Below are 13373 nucleotides of genomic sequence, written 5' to 3'. Positions count from 1 at the left end.
AACAAAAATTGCTTTTTTGCTTTTGCCTATATTCCTGAATTGTTGTCATACCTTCAGAAACCTCTTCTCTGTGAAGGGAAATAGATACTTCCTCCGTTTCTTCTTCAGACCATTCTTCTACTGTTGGTTCTTTAAGGAAAATTATTAGTTTTAGTTTTTTTGGTGGATGGATAGATGGAGAGAGGGAGGGATTGATGGATGGAGAAGATGAAGACCAAGTCTTACAAACTCTATATGACAATGACAGATACGCATACAGTACAGAAAGTGCTCTGCACATACATATGTACAATTTGCTCTAAATTACATGGTTTGTCCATGTGTGTTGTTGTATCTCTCTAATACCATACACTGCTCAATAGTCAGTTCATCAGAATGCCTCAGCTCCCCAAACTTGCCCATCACAAAAGCTGAGGTGGAGGAAAGGAGTCAAAAAATTGGAGGTTGCTCCCTGATCCAACTATATGACAGTGAGAAGGAAAGGAATAAGATGAGAAGAATAAGTCAGGAACTGAAAGAAAAGCCGGGAATGTGCAGATCAACAAATGTGACTGTGTCAGGGAAAACATCAACTTGTTCTGGGCAGAAGGTTAATTTGCAGGAGACAAACAAAAATTAACACTGCACATATCCATAGAAATATAATTTGCAAGTTCATGTTTTAGATAGAGAATTTCCATTTATGCTTTTTAATGGAAAATAGAAATTGTCTTCACTGGATAGTTATTAATGGGATAAAAACCAGACAAAATGTTGAAGCATAAAAACCTTGAAGCAGATTTTATGCAGAATTATACTAACTTAAAACTACTGATCTCAGTCTTCCTTCAGTATGAGAATATGAACTGAAAGCTGGTGAGAAGCTAACACTGCAGGGCTACAGAGAGCTTTGTATAGAGCATGACAAATGGATGGTTACAGCCGTAATTAGAGGAGTCTAAACTAAACAATATATCCATATTTGCTACTACAATTTTATGAGAGCCTGATCTGAAGTTCACTATATTCAGTGGTAGAGTTTCCATTCCTATCAATGTGGTGGGATCCTGGCATTCAAGATTGGAATGGTAAATGGCACTCAGGAGGCTCTTAACTGCCTGCAAGTCTGTAAAATGTTCAACACAAAACTCATACAAGATAACTAACACAAAATTTTTGTGTATTTTGGTCTTGGTATTAGAATAACAGACTTGCAGACAAAGCAAAAGTTTCTCACTCTTGTCTGTTTATAGTGTACCTTCAGGTAGTGGGATTTCCTCTGGAATGGCAACAGATATTCTTTCTTCTTTAATAAGTACTCTTTCTTCAAAGGTGGCTTTCTTCTGCACTTCGGGCACTTTGAAAGATAGTAATATTAAATGAATCCTTTTCCAATTCCATTGTGAAAGCAATGTTGCAAAATGCTAAATCTAAGTTTCCAAAGAATTGCTTAAGGGTACTGAGCGTATAACATTTAACAGAGATTCAATATTTAGAAAGAATATTTTTACAGGTATTGCACAACATATACAACACACTGTAATGATTCACTGTCGCTAAATCAGAACTAAAGCAGAATTCACCGGGGAAGCACAAATCAACAACTGATAACAATACAGAACATATAAACAGAAGCTGAGAAACATTTATTCTTGTATTCTACTGGAAAGCATACCTTTAGCTGGAGGAGCCTCAATTTTTTTAGGAACAGCAGGAGATACCTTCTCTTTAGGGACAGGTTTCTTAGGAACTGCAGGCACTTAAAAAAAGCATTTGTTTTAGAACCTCAGAAGTAAAAACTGGTAAATACATCATGTAAGAGAAATGTGTTGTTCAAAAAGACTGCACATAGACATGTTTTGTTTACAAAACATGACAGTTGAGCAAGACAAACGAAATGTTGTAAAGACTACAGTAAACAACATTACGGTGAACACTATTGTACCTTTTGCAGGGGGGGCTTCTACTTTAGCAACATATGGTATTTTTTCTTCTGGAGTCGGTTTCCTAGGTACTTCTTGTACTTCAAAGATATTAATTACAATATTACTAGCTAAAATAAACTGGTGCTTTAAAACTGCATCTACAACACATTTATCCACAAAACTGACACAAAGGAAACATATCTAACGTGACTGAAGTACAAATAAAACCAGATTCATTTAACAATAAAAACTAAAATTGCACATAAACAAATAGGATAATAAGAAAAGAATGTTATTTATTTAAGTGTACCTTTAGGTGTTGGAGCTTCCTCTCTTTTTGGAACAGCAATTTTTTTCTCTGGGGGAGCTTTCTTGGGCACCTCTGGCACTTAAAAAGGATAAAATATAAGATAACTGAATTCTGTATTTCAAAGATTTATTGGAGTATTATAGATTTCATTAATCTATTTATAAGAATATCAAGACTTACCACATAACACACTCATACACTTAACACAGAAAGATATAAAAGACAAGAGCAACATATGTTTGAAAAAAACCAAAACCAAACCAGTTGTTCCAAGACTGTCAAATTATTTAAGACTGAATTCTTAACTGAAGAAAGAGATGCTCAAATATGTTACTTGGCCTTAAAAACTCATACATGCACAGAGAATTATACATTTAAAAAGAATTATACATAAAAGAGGATTATGTATAAAACCAAACATTATTACATACAGACTAATGGGAAAATAAAATTCAACAGGTAATGTACACTCCATCAGTATGTCTTTGGCATGCAGATGTTCTCCTTTGGGAACACGAACATGTACTTTTTCTTCAGGCACAGGTTTTCTAGCACTTCAGAAACTCTATAGGTATTAAAATTCTTTTAAGTAATCTTTCTAAGGCTTTTGACTGACTGTCTTAAATGGGAACAGACATCCAAGAAAACATACAAAGACTATGTTTATCATATGCTTAGGTTGAGAAATGAATAAAAGTTAGGAAAACAGGACAATAGCACGTGACTGGTTAAAGCTCACATTCAAAAGATACTGTACCTTTTGCTGGGGGAACCACCTCCTTTTTAGCAACAGCAACCTTCTTTTCTGGAACAGGTTTCTTAGGGACTTCAGGCACTTTGGAAAACATTGTCAAAGTAAGAGATCTTTAGTTCTCAGAACACTTATACAGATTTCAGTAATCCAAGACTGTTTTATAGAATGGACACAGTGCCTGGACAAGGAGCTGAGCACTGCAATCAACACAATACAATGTACAGCCTTTTAGACACACACAGACTATACAAGACAGACACTATGATACAGTATAAAACCCCAGTGTTAAAGTCACTGCACTATCCCATTTAATGGGACTCTATTGAAGTAAAAACACCCTACCCTTGTCTCCAAAAGCCACAAACCTAAATACAAACAATAAGCACAAGACTGTTAGGAAAGAGAAGGGCTCAAGCTGAGACAAATTAAAGCTGTAAGTGGTTATAGCACAACCGAAAAAGCAAAAGTGTGCAATGGAGACAATGCAAAATCAAATAATGCATATGGAGGTAACACAAAAGACACAAAGAGAGTAAATTCATAAAGATATTCAAGAAAATAAGAAAAACAATACAATGGAAGACAATTTTGGGGGGTTTTGCTTTTTTCTTTTTTTACTAGGGCAGTAGAAATACCTTTACCTGATGGAGCTTCTGTTTTAGGGACAGGAATAGGCTTTCTTTCTTCTGGAACACTCCTCTTTGGCACCTCAGGCACTTTAAAGAGATAGGTGGTGATCATTTAGGAGACAGTTCAAATACTTGGTAAATCACAGTAGGCTGCTTTTAACATGGTGTATAAGCAAATAATCGATATGAAAAACTATACTGTTTTATCAGATACAATATACTCATCTCAAAAAATCTATTAAAAGAATTATTTAAAGCAGTGTTGAAGAATAATAAGATTCAGAAGTGCAGTGGGTCTTGAACCTCGGAGAGTAGAGACATACAGAAATGAAAAGATCTCATTTATTTTATGCTGTCCTCTGGTAAACAGTATTACAGACAGATGAAGTGAAAATTCAGAAAAACGGGGTGCACAATGATGCAAAGACTTTATTCACCTTCAACATGAGGGATCTCCAGTTCTGTAGAAATGACTTCTTCCTCCTCCTCAACTTCCCTTTGTGCTACAATAAGAATTTTAAAGATATTAAATTTTGATATAAGAAATATCGAAGTCCACAGTAAATCTGAAAAACTTGAAGATGTTATGTGTGTCCAGTACACAATGGTCACTGAAACACATGTACTAATACATAAAAAAAAATTAATCTGGAAAAACAACAGTAAATATCACAATGAATTTTGATTCAAATTAAAACAAACAAACAAACAAACTCAAATATTGTTTAGCTTCACATCCTTAATCAATCTACCTTCAACTGGGTAAACAGCTTCATAGAATCTTTCTTCAACTGTTTTCTCACGCTCTGGTGGCTCTTCAAAGAAAAGCAGTTAAATAATATTAAGATAAAATAGTTGAAATATGCCATCTATTAAGTTAAAGAAAACTAAGGCTACAGCACACAATGAACAAAAAGAAGCAAGGCATACTGAAAGACAAATGTACAATGTGTCTAAATATGTAATTTGCCATACATAAAAATAGATCAAAAGAAAGTCTAGAAGAATTGATTGGTTTTGATTTGGGTGCACAGATTTTTGGTTTTGTACATACCTGTAACATATGAATACTCTTCTTCTCTGTGGACAGAAACTGACATCTTTTCTTCTGAAACAGTCCATGTTTCTACTGTAGGTACTTTAAAGATAGGATTTTGTTTTAGTATTTTACATTCTAGATCCAGATTAGTGGTAGTCAGCATGTGAGTTTTTATCAAATCTTTATCTGTACTGCACATTAAAGTACTAGACATATTTAGACAGTATTCATATTCTAAAATACTGAACACAAAACAAGCACACAAGTATAATATTTAGTATTTGTTAAAGACTACAGACACAGACATGTTTAACCCAAACATTTGAAACAAATGCATGCACAGGCTTTTGGAAATAGTATATCAAAAGAATTCCAAAGGCAGTTCTTCAAAGATATTTTTGGTAGCTTGGACACAATTATGTTTATTATGTAAGGACAGGCCAGCAGGCAGAATAGACGAAGAAAAAGCTAAATCACACTGCAATATTCTGTAGGCTCTTAAAACATGAAGCAAAAGTCTAGCCACAAACATGTTAAAAACAGACTTTATGAAAAACTAAGCATGGTACACATACTATTTAAACACTGAAAGTGGTTACTGCATGACTAGTACAATAGATACACATACATACACACAGGCCCACATATTTACAAGGTGCACAGAAACACACAGGGTGCCGGGAAAAAATGTAAACTGTAATGGAGAGATGCTGATCTGTACCTTCCTTTTTCATAACTTTTTCCTCAATGACCACTGGTGTAGGTTTTGGTGGTACAACTTTCTTGGTAACTGTTGGCATTAGAATTTTGTTATTCAGTCAAATATTTATCAAAGAGATTAAAATAAGTCTATGGCTATCTAGCAGTGATATTGAAAATACAATAAACAAGACAAAAAGAAGCTAACTCAGTAGCTAAGTTAGGCATCTTGGAACCATGCAAAGCAGCAAAAGGAATGTGATTTTTCTTTTTACTGTTACTGTCCAAAGGGGTTGGGTAAGTCAGGGCATTTAGCACACAGGTCATTGCCTGACATATACTGAATTGCAGCTGATAGAATCTTGCTGCAGAATGGGAAATGCTATAAAAAAGGAAGTAGTTGCCAAGAGAATAAGGGTAAATCTTTATTTCATAACCAAACAATTAACCAAGATAGCCTGGTAGATGGGTCAAGATGGAAATCTGAGCAAGATGGGAATTTTCCCTTTTCAGGCTAGAGACACACTATTTCACCCAGTGCAATTTTACACTCATTTCCTGTGTTAAAGGATTGGTATTTAGCATTTGCATTTAGTATTTTCCCCTAAAAAGCTTTTAATCTTATTTCTAAAGAATTCAGCATAAGCTTTTATTAGACGTTTCAAAGACTGAAAAATTGATCAGACCCGTGTTAAGTAAAGATAAAGGGTGTGCAGGTCAGATAAGTAACAATAGCCAATACTGCCATGTAAAGATGACATGAAGGTAATTAAACAGTAGTTACCCTCAGCTCGTTTGACTTTTTCTTCTGCAACCCTCTGAGTGGTCATCTCCACTTTTTCCTCAACAGGTTTCTTGACAACTGCAAGTAATTCAGGTAGATTTATTTTTTAAATAATCTTGAAAATTATTTTTCTGACACAAATCAGGTAGAACTGGCTCTTTCCATGTTTAGGATGTTATAAAGTTCGTGCATCCTGTGCACTGTTCAGTGCCCACCCTCCCCTGAGGGATATGCAGTGATTTAAATGGAGGACAATTCTCAGATGGGCAGCATTTACAGGTCCAATAGTTACACCCACACCCAAGCCTAATAAACAGTGAGAAGGAAGGATAACTGAAGCTGTTTGATTTTGCCTTCAGTTCTTAGTTTGCTTCAACCACCATCGAGCAGAGAGCTCAGGAATACAAGGTGGGAGAAGAGGAAGGATTGCCATGACCCTTGCTCATGTTACTGTCCAACATAAAGTTGGACAAAATTTCCTCCTTCCCAAGGAAATGTGAATAACCAGTATCATTCACCTTGAAGGAGATGCATAAGAGAAGTTAATCTGCACGTTCTTGTTATTTTTTGCAGGAAAGTCATACCTTTTTGAACTGTTACTTCCTTCTTTTCCTTCTTTTCAGCTGTAATTGCTGGTGGTTTTCGCTCAGGCACAGGTTTCTTAGGAACCACTGGAAAAAAAAAATCACAATGATAAAAAATGTGTTGCCTAAAGGGTCTATAGACAGGCAGGTATTAGTTATGACATTATAATTTTAAGAATTTGAAAAACACACAGAGTTTTAGAGATCCAAGTATTGCAGTAAAATATTTTGCTTAGTTCCAAGTTTGATGGTTTCTCATCAGAGCCAAATTCTGTTCTTAGAGGTATTTGTGTTATTAATACCTAAGACAATTATGCCATGTAAGAAATTTCAAAATATAGCCACTAACATAAAGCATTTTTTGGAAACTTTTAACATAAATCAAATTTATCTAGAACACATGAACATTATAGAAGAAACATCCAAACAACTAAAAATGACACATATCATTATAAAATACTATCTCATATTAGGTTTTAAAGACCTGCAAAGTCCACTGGCAATCACATTATAATGTATTATAACATATCAATTTTTATCTGCATATATACCTTGCTGTACCAGGGTCCTGGGCTTATCATCAAGTGCCAGTTAAAATCTGTCAGCATATTATGGTTCCAGTTATTGTAATAAAAAAAATAAAATCAAAAAATGTTGCTTGCTTCAAAATATTGATGCCACACCATTAAATATGAGAAAAGAGAAAAAACAAAATGGTATGATAATTAAAATACCTTCTTCATGAATGACTCTTTTTTCTTCATAAGTCACTTCTCTTTTCTCATAAGTTTCTTCCCATTCTTCTTCCTCTTCATCATAGCCTTCTTCCTTGACATAATAATCATGGTCTTCACCATAATCTTCTTCCCATTCTTCATAAGTTTCTTTGGGCATTTCATATATTTCCTTCTTTTCTTCATGTATCTCTTCTCTCCTTGCCATGGATGTTATTTTGACCTCTTTGGGTTTCTCTGGTAGCACCTCAGGAACTTAAAAAAAATAAAATTGATTATTCATATCATAGCCTGGAATTTGCAAGGCATGGATGTTCACACTTAATGAAATTATTTCACTTTCACAGAAAGTTTAAGTGGCTATTTTTTAAGCAGTCCTAATCAGCTTGGATTTTAAATATATGTTTTTAACATAAAGACAAAAATCAAACAATTTTGTTTGATTCAAGGTACTGCAAAACAAAACACCAGGTTTGTTTCCTGGTTTGTCCCCACCAGGAAATTCTACGATTTTTAAACAGTTAAAAAAAAAAAAAAAAAAAAAGGAAAAAAAATACCTTTAGGTGGTGGAGCTTCTTCAGGACCTTTTTTAACCACCTTTTGGGGGACTTTCTTTAGTGGAACCTTTTTTTCTGCTTAAGAATAAAACATTTTAAAATTTTAATTAAAAAAAAAATCAAACGATCCCCCAAAAACCAAACAAAAACCCAAAACCCAACAGTCATGAAATATGTACACACTGTTCAAATACTGTAAGTATTCTGACCTGGCTTTTTCTTCTCTGGAGGTGGAACAAGAGGCAGAAGAATAGGAATAGGGGCAGCTTGCGGGAAAAATGAAATATTTAGAACATAATTTGAGTAAGATATGAAAAAAGTTGAGTATGAAAAAAAATTCTGGTTTGGAAAAATAGATTATATGATTTTATTGCAGCTACAGAGTAAGAGCAAACACAGTGCTCAGAGTCTACAGCAGCGGAATAAATATATTTTGAGTGGAAATTCCTGTTCTACCCATATTTGAACCCTAAACCTTCTAAGTTTTATTTTCTTTGCTGTCATCACTCTCCTATCTTTGCTGATAGTAATTCATCTAAATATGAAACTTTTCCCCTCCTGCTGCCACTGCAGATATTTACCAAATTATCCAGGAAATAAACCCAAGAAGACTGAGTTTCTAAGGTTCATAATAAGCTAGTGAATATAACAGAAGTATAAATAATTTTTGTAGTCTGTAGTCCAATACCAGAGCCTGGGGAGAGACCATTTGCAATAAATGTGCAATCCAATGAATGGCTCTAAAAGATTCTTTTTTTTTTTTTTTAAAGGCAGTAATTTAGACATCTTGTTTAAAAAATATTTCTGTGGCAAAAAGAAGGAGAGATGAAAATAAAAAATAATCAGAGAAGAAGATGGAAGTAAAAGGAAGATCAAATGAACAACAGTCTGACAGGAAAACATGATGGAAAGACTAACTCTTTCTAAGCAAAAAGGCTTCATTCCTACCACTACTTGTGTAGAGTTTTCACCTTCCACACAGCAAAGAAGCCTATCCAAGCCAAGTCTTGCCCATACTGTATTTGCACAAGGACAATTAACTAGATCTTATCACTGAGCTAAGATTTTTCTCTGAGGTTCCCACTGGCCTTCTGCTTCAGTGCAGATATAGAACAAATACAGTTTATTGACCTACCTTCAGCTGGTTTTTGAGCTGGAACTGCAACCTTAGCATCCGGAACATCTAGAAAATCAAAATGTTTAATTGTCTTAATAAATAATACTAATAAAAAAATTTGGTATGCCCTCCCCTAGAATAACAGCTCACGGTGCTTTAATTTTTTGTGTAACATACAAGGATTGTATCTTGCTCCTCAAGAATAAGCTAGCCAAACAATGGATAACTAGTTGTATTAAGCTTTTCTGGCCAGACTGTATAATGTTACATTTTATTTCTAAGTAATTCTTGCAACATTTGGAGTAGGTTCTTAGGAACATTCAAAAAAGAAAATCATTACATATCATAAGATGATTGCTAGTCATTTTGCCTTCTTGGTTATTTTTTTCAGTTGTGCAGAGGACATGATATATATTAGTTGGTACCTCTTCATTGTTGTATTCCTTAGTAATTCAAACAAAAATAAACTTCGGTGTTTTAGAGAATGTGGCATCCCATACTGTACAAAATAGGTTCCCTAGTAATGTCACTGATGATGGAGTTACAACAGTATTCATTGCACCTAGTTATAAGAATAAACAGTTCCACATATCTATGGATGAGGAATATTTTTTCCAGGAATGGGTTTTACTTACTGTAACCAGGAAAAAAAATATTTGAAAATAAAAAATAAAGCAGATCAATGCACTAAATCTATGACAGAGTATAGACAGGATCTTGTATCAGTCTTGCACATGAACTTTACCTGGTGGCTTCAATTCCAGTTTGATTTCTGCAAAAGAGTATTAGATTTCTTTTAGGTCTATTGATTTTTCCAGAATCATGTTTCAAACACACAAATCTGCACGTATTTATGATCACAAATTTGTTTAGAAAAGTTGCTAACCTTTGGTTACCAGATAGAGCTCTGCAGTGCTTCTTGCTTCTCCTCTTGGTTCAAGACGAGCAATTACAGAATATACACCTGCAGCAGCCAAGGATGTTGGTATTTATATGCTTTTATCATTCAAAACCAGACAACAAAATCAGATAAAAGAATGATACTAGCACAGATTTTCCATGCATATTTACCTTCATCTTCTGCATTAACATTGTGAATAGTCATATAATGACAACGACCTTCACTTCTGAAGCTGTACTTGGGACTCTCTCTCAGTTCAGTGGGGCCTTTATACCATGTCACAACTGCATCATCAAAGGACACCTCGCACTCAAAGGTTGCAGACTGGTGTTCGCTCACAACAATGTTCTGTATGCTCTTCGTGAACTGAATTGGTTCCGCTGGTTGTAGAAACAAAAAAGATATCGTTATTACTCACTATGCCATTTACCTTTGCTAATTCCTTCTCATTTTTTTAAATTATAACAGCTAAATTATAATGAGGTAATAACAATCTTGAACAAGTAGAGTGAGAAAGCTCCATCTTCTATGAAATTTTATATATAAGAATGAAGATTAGAAGACATAAGAGTGCAACTATAACAAGATTGCTGTGCAGATACATTATATAAGAGTGGTCATTAAGGAGATTAAAGATAAAGAGTAATTAAGAAAGAGAGAAAGTCCAAGGAAAATATAAGAGTATCAAAGAAAATAGAAGCTAGTATGACTCAGATTGTTTGCAGGCCAGGGGACAATATTAATGATGGTTTACCCAAAAAACCTAATGTACCCAAGTATGTCACATACTGTTCAAAGGAAAGGACAGTAAAAATTGTTATTTAGTCCATTTCTAAGTTTGAGAACATGTCTTTCAGAAATTATTTTTATTTTCATTTGTTCTGCTAATGGAACCTCCAGAAATTGTCTATCACTGTTGTAATAAAGAGATTCTATATATTTACAAACCTTCAATGGCCAGATCTGCCGTTGTTTCTAGACTGTCAAGCTTGCAGGTATACTGTCCTTCGTCTTCTGTTCTAACATCCTTGATGATGAGTTTGTGTACTTTGTCAGATACTTGTGTTGAATATCTCCCTCCTATCTTAATAGGTCTCCCATTTCTGTACCACTGAGACTTGGCATTTGGGATAGAGAACTGACAAGTCAGTGTGCATGTTTTTCCTTCCTTGAAAGTAGTGTCATGAAGATGCCGTTCAACTGCAGGTTCTATTAACATGTTAAAACATACATTTTAAGCAGAGATCAAAGAGTGGAATAAGTAAAATGTAAATTAATTCAAATACATACTTCAAAAGTACACTTACCAATCACAGTTAGCCTGGCACTGGCAATGTGTGGTCCACACACTATTCTGAAATTTCCCTGATCCTCAGGCTGACAGTTCCTAATTCTCAGTATGTGGCGATCACCTTCAATTCTAATTTCATATTTGTCACTGGAGTCCAGTTTCTGGGTTCCCTTGTACCATGAAAGTTTAATTTCTGGATAGTTAATTTTAATCTCACATTCAAAGATAGCATCCTCGTCTGCTAAAACCGTCTGATTTTCAATGTCTCTGATCAGAGTAATAGGCTGAAAAATATTAGTTTAAATTAGTTTCAAGTTCCCTGCTACGGGTTTGAATATTTCACAAATTAGTCCAAAAACATATTACCTCTGTTTGTGAGAGTCGTTGCTGAATAAAAGCTACAAGTTCATCAAACTCCTGATCTTCCCTTTGAGCTTTTTCTGTGAGCTCAATTTCCTATAAAATGCAGAATATACTCAAAGATTAAAGAATACTAAATGTCAAGCTGCCATGTTTATCCAACACAGAATTAACTCCTGTATCAAATTTTCTGTAACTGTTCTGTAACTAGCATATCTTCCCATCCTAACAATTACAGGGAAGTTGAGAAGACAGAACAGACTTAGCCAGAAGGCCCATTTATTCTTCCTGGATTTGAGCACGCAAGAAATTGAGAACTGTTCCTAAAAGAACTGAAGAGGAACCAGAAGTTCCTGCACACATCATAACTTCAGAGCATGGACATCAAGTCTGTTCAAAGTAACCATGTTACCCCTAAGGAAGCCAATGCTGCAGTCACACTGTATCTTACCAATCTATGGCTTTCTTCTGCTTGAGTTTGCTTTAGTAACTCAAAGGCTTGCAAGAGGCCACGGAAATCTGTAATTCCATACATGCGAGCATACTTCTCATATTCTTTGGGATCTACATTTTTGAGAAGTTCCAAGATATCAATAGGTTGCTCTTCCTCTTCTTTCTTTTTTGTTGGAGTGCTATGCAAATCAATAACATAAGTTAAATATACAGCATTTCATTCCTAGAAAGCTGTTTGATGAGAAATTTCATCAGCTTAGAACTGCCTTGTGCAGTGGAATTCTTTAGTTTAGTCTTGTCAGGTGCTTCTGTTTTTAGTACAGTTATTCATATTTAATGAATATTTAAAATTAAATTTTGTTCTGAGATGTAAAAGAAAAAAAGTTTCTTCTGATTTGAAAGTAAATTAATCTGTAAAAAAATTTCAATATACCTTTTTAATTTTGCCCTGAGATCCCCTTCAACAACTTCTTTCTTTCTTTCTTCTACTTGTAGGTTTACACTCCTCTCAATTTCACCATGTTGGTTGAAAGCTACACATTTGTACATGCCAGAATCAGTTTTTATTGTGTCCTTTATTTCTAGTTTGGCTTCATCTCCTCTCTGCTGGATTATAATGCGGCCTCCCTGGTTGAGTTGCCTCCATTTTCCCTTCATCCATTTAACGTTTGGAATTGGATCTCCTCCAACTTTTGCCATAAATGTTGCAACAGATTCTGCAGAAAGATGCAAGTGGGGAAGCTAAGTCTTTCCACCTCTTTATGACAGAGGGACATAAATAAAAGGTGTGGGCAAATAAAAGAGAAGGTACTGTTTTGAAAAGAGTTCTTACTTTCCATGACTTTGATACTCTGAGGCTCTGACACAAAATAAAGTTTGCCTTCCACTTCTGCTTTCTTAGCTACTGGTGCAGCTGCTGGTTTTTCTAAAAAAACAGAGTCAAATAGTTACAACAGATGGTTTCATGTAATAGTTTATATTCATGCGTGATGATGTTTCTGAAGGAATTGTAAGTAAAGGAATTAATTCCTGAGATGGAACAAAATACTATGAGAGTGATAAAAATGTAAAATAATTTAATATTGTTCTAATCAACCTGTATTTTACTTTAAATTGTATTTTACAGATGAGACTAAACACTGTGGATCATATATTGAGCTGTTCATTAACTTCACTCAGGTAATTTTACTCTACATGTTTGCAAATTTATAGGTGGGTATGCAAATAAGCAGCCTTGTTCTCTAAAATGGATTAGTA

The 13373-nt window shown here is 34.6% G+C and overlaps 1 protein-coding gene across 1 annotated transcript in view; it reads right to left on the bottom strand.

Moving 5' to 3' along the window:
* The window catches only part of TTN (titin), a 240366-nt gene that overhangs the window by 144316 nt on the left and 82677 nt on the right, over nt 1-13373 (bottom strand). Inside the window, exons 96-120 of the mRNA XM_050339889.1 lie at nt 12949-13041; nt 12550-12832; nt 12115-12295; nt 11670-11759; nt 11320-11587; nt 10961-11221; nt 10183-10392; nt 9998-10075; nt 9857-9883; nt 9130-9177; nt 8204-8260; nt 7995-8069; nt 7438-7692; nt 6704-6790; nt 6120-6197; nt 5358-5426; nt 4350-4412; nt 4035-4100; nt 3604-3684; nt 2972-3049; nt 2215-2292; nt 1925-2062; nt 1655-1738; nt 1238-1336; nt 52-129 (exon numbers count right to left, since the gene is read on the bottom strand). Coding sequence (XP_050195846.1) covers nt 52-129; nt 1238-1336; nt 1655-1738; nt 1925-2062; nt 2215-2292; nt 2972-3049; nt 3604-3684; nt 4035-4100; nt 4350-4412; nt 5358-5426; nt 6120-6197; nt 6704-6790; nt 7438-7692; nt 7995-8069; nt 8204-8260; nt 9130-9177; nt 9857-9883; nt 9998-10075; nt 10183-10392; nt 10961-11221; nt 11320-11587; nt 11670-11759; nt 12115-12295; nt 12550-12832; nt 12949-13041 — 2925 coding nt within the window. The remainder of the gene's footprint in view (nt 1-51; nt 130-1237; nt 1337-1654; nt 1739-1924; nt 2063-2214; nt 2293-2971; nt 3050-3603; nt 3685-4034; nt 4101-4349; nt 4413-5357; nt 5427-6119; nt 6198-6703; nt 6791-7437; nt 7693-7994; nt 8070-8203; nt 8261-9129; nt 9178-9856; nt 9884-9997; nt 10076-10182; nt 10393-10960; nt 11222-11319; nt 11588-11669; nt 11760-12114; nt 12296-12549; nt 12833-12948; nt 13042-13373) is intronic.

Source organism: Myiozetetes cayanensis, unplaced genomic scaffold (genome assembly GCF_022539395.1).
Source record: "Myiozetetes cayanensis isolate MyiCay16 unplaced genomic scaffold, myiCay2020 scf9, whole genome shotgun sequence".
Classification (NCBI taxonomy): Eukaryota; Metazoa; Chordata; class Aves; order Passeriformes; family Tyrannidae; genus Myiozetetes; species Myiozetetes cayanensis.
This window is presented reverse-complemented; position numbering and strand designations above follow the sequence as displayed.